This window comes from Octopus bimaculoides, chromosome 9 (genome assembly GCF_001194135.2).
Source record: "Octopus bimaculoides isolate UCB-OBI-ISO-001 chromosome 9, ASM119413v2, whole genome shotgun sequence".
Lineage (NCBI taxonomy): Eukaryota > Metazoa > Mollusca > Cephalopoda > Octopoda > Octopodidae > Octopus > Octopus bimaculoides.
In genome coordinates, this window is record NC_068989.1 from 16,423,219 (window position 1) to 16,428,919 (window position 5,701).

Genomic DNA, 5,701 nt, shown 5'->3' on the forward strand with positions numbered 1-5,701 from the left:
TATACAGTAATAAAGAGAGTGGAGTGGCAGTGTACGCACATACGTTTTTGTAACAAAAAGGCAGTTTTTACAGGTGTTGTTTTGAAACAATTTAGTAGTAGTAGTAGTAGTAGTAGTAGTAGTAGTAGTAGTAGTAGTAGTAGTAGTAGTAGTAGTAGTAGTAGTAGTAGTAGTAGTAGTGGTTGAACAGAAGAAGAATTGGATGAATTTTTTAAGATTTACGCTGAATTATTTTTCAGATGATGCGCTGCACACTCACCAACCCAACTGATCAAAAAGCCAATTTCGGGTATGTATTTGTTACTTATGTTAATGTTTGATTATCGTTTTTTTTTTTACTGTTTAATTACTCAGTGTAAATACAGCAGGTCTGATGGTCTTGGTATTTACACATTCTAATGTGAGAGCATCGGTAAAATAGTTGTGTAAATGTTTTGGTGGTTGACGGATGTCACTTTTTGAATGGGGAAATTATCAAAATAGATGCAAACCAAGCCAAGTCCTTTATAGCACATACTTCAATTCTGAATTGATACGTAGAGTACATGGAGTCATATTCATGTTTAACGAATATGTATTAGTTACATGTTGTTAACTACAAGGATTTTAGTAGGGTTCATAAACAACGAACAGCTAAGTTTCGTTTTTCATGTAAGAAACATCAGGAATCGTTACCTAGAGCTAAGTTTGCTTTCCTTTTATTTTTTTATTTATATTTACAGGGTATCCACAAAGTCTGGGTACATTGAGTAAATAAAATCATAACATAAACAATTAAATATACGAAATAATAATTTCTTAAAGTATGTGTTAATCCCCATGTACCCAGACTTTGTGGACACCCTGTATAAAATAAATACCGGCCAAGTATCGACTTAAAATGTGGGAGAACACATTGCATAATGGAATCCCAGATATAAGATTGAAAATAAAAGGCAGAGTGGTCATGACTAGAATGTCTTTAATCTTTAATCATAGGTCTCGTAGATTAGATATGAACAAACTAATAGACAGCAGCAACAATATAGCAACCTATCTCAAGCTAACGGAGAAGCTTCTATGTGGGTTGACAGAAATAACAGTTAACTCTACCTCAAATCACAACCTACAGACATGAAAAAAGGAGGACATACTGGATAGTGTAGTCGTCGATACACTATGTCAGGAAAAATATTGGTTGGTCACGACTGGAATTTCTTTAATCATAGCTCTTCATGAATGGAGCCGACGTATGGATAAACAGCAACAATCAAATCCTGTCTTTGAGTAGACTTGAGTGATTTTCAAGTTGGTTTCATGCTTCACTAAGTTTTATATTTTCATTTCATGCTTTCGTGATATATATGATATATATTTTTTTCCCGGTATTCAATGTTTTTCCTTGGAATATCCTTGTACATTTTTAATAGAATTAAGATCGTGTAATTTCGATAAAGCGAAATTTCAATGATTTTTGTATCAAAATATTTCATTACTTGATTTGGAATATAGCTGAAGCATTATCTTGTTGAAAGTCTGACGTGTTTTTATCTTTATCAAACACAGCTAGTTTTCCTTCATTTTATCGCAGATTCTAATGTAGCATTTTTATTTGTTCCATAATGGTCAAAGTAGAACTTAGTATTTATCTCATTGTTGTGTGTTTTTTCATACATGGATTCATCCCCAGAGAAAGTTTTACCTTCACTATTACTATTTTTCGACTGGTTTTGATTTTTGTCAGTTCAGGTCACAATTATTCAGCTATAAATTTTTCTCAAAATCAGTATCTTTATCAGTTTTATTTTGTTTTTCTTTCGTTTATGTAATGGAGTGATACAGATTTTAAAGTTTTCTACAGCTTTTTTTCTTGCTATTTTTTATTTCCGTATCTGTTGTAAAAGTTTCTTTAACATCATGTTTTTTCTAGATTTTGTTTTGAATCAGATTATAGTTGAATTTTTTTTAAATTAACATTAAACACGTTTACTGAATTAGAATATTTTTTCATCCGGCGTCCTTCAATTTTCAATGAATTTATTCTGAAATACTTTCATTAGTTTTTGTAAATGTCTTCTGATTTTAGGCTTCTCTTTGATCTCATTAAAATGTTTTCCACGATGTTTTCCACGATAAATTGTAGCAAGGAAGTTTGAAATAGTTTTCTAATGTAATGACCATTTTTTTAATCAGAGCAAAGAGCAGCAGATTCGTCTTCTTTGGTCGAGTGTTTTAGTTCCCAAGTTAATTCTTTTGCTGCATGATGTCGATGGTCGGTTCAGTTATTTGATTTTACCTGTTGAAAAGCATCCATGAATTAGAGATCAATTCTATTGATTTGTTGATGAAATCGATGGGATCCTACATCTAACACAATTAGCTATATTCGAACTACAGAACTATTATGGCTTTAAAATCATCGTTTCACTGTCAATGGAGATATATATTTGATTCAATCTAATTAATTAGATGGTAAGAAATACAAACAGCTAGAAACTGAAAATGTGTTCAAGTGATAAATTATATTTTCATTAAATCCCCAATTATACGCTAGGGTCTTCTACTCTTGGGTTTTCTCCCTTTAATTTTTATTTATTTATTTATTTATTTATTTTTTAGTTTGTCGACGATATTTGTTTTGCATTCTATTGCTGAATATCCAAATATTAAAATTATTGCAAATTAGTGTTTTTTGGTTGTTGCGTGTGTTGTTGGCACTCCGTCGCTTACGACGACGAGGGTTCCAGTTGATCCGATCAACGGAACAGCCTGCTCATGAAATTAACGTGCAAGTGGCTGAGCACTCCACAGACACGTGTACCCTTAACGTAGTTCTCGGGGATATTCAGCGTGACACAGTGTGACAAGGGTGGCCCTTTGAAATACAGGTACAACAGAAAGAAGTAGTAAGAGTGAGAGAAAGTTGTGGTGAAAGAGTACGGCAGGGTTCGCCGCAATCCCCTGCCGGAGCCTCGTGGAGCTTCAGGTGTTTTCACTCAATAAACACTCACAACGCCCGGTCTAGGAATCGAAACCGCGAACCTATGACCGCGAGTCCGCTGCCCTAATCACTGGGCCATTGCGCCTCCACTGGTTGTTGCATGTAAACCATTGTTAAACTTCACTTCCCTTTGTGCACTCAGCATAGCCTGTACCTTTCAGTCCCTGGAAGGGAACGCTATCAGAAGAGATACATTTCTCATCATTTACTTTGTACCCTTTTTTTATATTTTTAGATACGAGCACACAGATCAAATGTGTAACTTAAACTTGTGGTTTGGAATACCAAAAGAATATGAAAATATATATAAACCGATTGTGTGTGGCAGAAATGCACAAAAGTTTAGTTTGGACGACTACGGCTACATCTTACCCAAAAATTCTAACAAGCCAGACATAGAAGGTTACAAGAAACTGATGTCGCAATTCAATTTGACAATGACGTCATATTAACAAGATTGAACAAAGTGACTTTGAATCTCAAGAAAGGTTCCCTTACGACAATGGATCAACTTAAATGATGCTATCCCGTTTCTATTTTGTCTCACTCATTTTTTTTTTCTTTGCTCCTCTCAGATTTTTCTCTCATCTTTTTTCTTCACTCTATCACTCTCTCAATCGATCTTTCTATATTTCTATTTCTCTCTGCTTTTCTTTATCTCACATTCCTACATTTACTGCAGTTAAGCTACCTCTCACGTGGACAATCGCTCTTCGGGCAGGCCTACAATCACAGATGTACCAGTCTTGACCATGTTGTTTTTGTGTATATCTAAGACTATTTCATCCTATATGGTTTCCATTGTGTTTAAGACGGTAAGGCGTGATTCGAGAGAACTTGGCTGCTATATGTGGCAAGTCAAGCGAACGCCTACAGGATCCTTGACCATTGGTAATCATATAACCGAGCAATAAGCTCAAACGAAATCACCATAATTTACATTAGACTACTGAAAATTAAACAGAAAGGGAGCAATACAAAATTAGGAGGATGAATGGAGTTTTTTTACGTTGGAACCTAGATGAATTCCTCTTAACATTGATACGAACTAACATGTTTATATATGTATCGCTCAAAGAAGTGATATGCACACGATCTCTAGATTTTCTAGAAGAGGCAGCGAAATCTCTTTCGAATAAACGACCCTAGTGCCTTTGAATATACATATACACACCTCAAGGGGATCAACGGTCCTTCACGAACCATAAGCTCATAAGGCCGGTTTCTTGGATTCTATGGTGTATATATTTCATCCCTTCAACTGGACACGGTCCACCGCAGAATTTCTCATCTTTGCCAGCTGAGTGGACTGGGGCAACGTGAAACGAAGTGTTTCGCTCAAGAACACAACACATCGCCTGGTCCAGGAATATATTATTAGAGGAAACATTGGATAATGCGAAAATGAGTTGGTCATAGCTTGAGAGTCTTTAATCATAGATCTCAATCAGAACCACATTGGAGCTAAGCTACAATAGCAATCTGTTTATGTTCCGACATAAATTTATACCTCTACATATCTACATAAATAATTATCTTCCTACCTATAATTTTCTCTCCCCCTCAATTTAACTCCATTTCTACCGTTCCTAAATTTTATAACATGCCCACGCATACATGTTTGAGTGATTCTGTAGCCAAGGTTTTTCAAGTATTGTAAAATGTTTAAAAGTGTGTTATTCTTTTAACATTTTAAAATTCTATAGTTTAATTGTAGAAACTAAAATTGTAATAAAGTTATATTTTTCTTTAATCAGCGTCTTCGTCTTATCATTATATCCGCGAGACAAGGGTGTCATACATTTAGAGAACAGGTTAGAGACGATTAAATCGATCTCTGTACTTGATTTTTACTTTATTTTATCAAAACAAAATGTATCTAAATTTAAATCAGCAGGATTCAAAGCTTTTCATACAAAGCCACCCGAGATTACTCTGGTTCTATAATATAAACTTTATAATTTGAAGTTATCTAAATTAAAACCTTCCATCAAAATTCAAGTTAATTTATGTTCCAGCCACCAGGTTAATAACAGCAAAATTATTTAACTCGATTCTTTGATATTTTCAAACAACTGAAACTGTATTTCAACAGAAATATGGCAGCAAAAGTATGGACGTAACTAAATACGCAAACACATTTTGTCAGATGTTCTTCGGTAAAGATTTTATCTCCGGCATTTTCATAGAATCGTGCCTTCTAGCAGTGTATATACACTTAATATAATACACAGGTGGTGATTTTAATTTAAAGTTGCTTCAGTTGCGTATACCGAGTTTTTATACATCCTGACAAGCTTCCGCAATAGGATAGGATAGAGCTCCTTCACGAATCATAGAGACTCACAGTACCGGTTTTCCGGATTCTATGACGTATATGTTCTCCACTTCCTCCTCCTGGACGGGACGCCGGCCCGTCACAGGAATACTCATTTTTGCCAGCTGAGTGGACTAGAGCAAAGTGAAATGAAATATTTTTTACTCGAGAATACAATGCATCGCTCGGTTCAGGAATCGAAACCACAATCTTACGATCATGAGTTCAACACCTTGACCACGAAGCCACGCGTCTCCACAAGCTTCTACAATACCAGTGAATGTTTTATTCACTTTTTCTTATCTATTGAAGCACAAATTTCGTTTTGGAAGGGGACAATCGAGTACACGGCATTGAAAAACCTCAACAAAGGTGAGGGCAGCATCCCAAACGAATGAAAAGAT

General features: G+C 35.1%; 1 protein-coding gene across 1 annotated transcript in view; it reads left to right on the forward strand.

Moving 5' to 3' along the window:
• LOC106869651 (peptidylglycine alpha-hydroxylating monooxygenase) overlaps nt 1–4,733 on the forward strand; it is a 19,570-nt gene extending 14,837 nt beyond the window's left edge. Inside the window, exons 12-13 of the mRNA XM_014915471.2 lie at nt 240–289; nt 3,216–4,733. Coding sequence (XP_014770957.1) covers nt 240–289; nt 3,216–3,432 — 267 coding nt within the window. The 3' untranslated portion in view covers nt 3,433–4,733. The remainder of the gene's footprint in view (nt 1–239; nt 290–3,215) is intronic.
• Nucleotides 4,734–5,701: the final 968 nt, after the last annotated feature.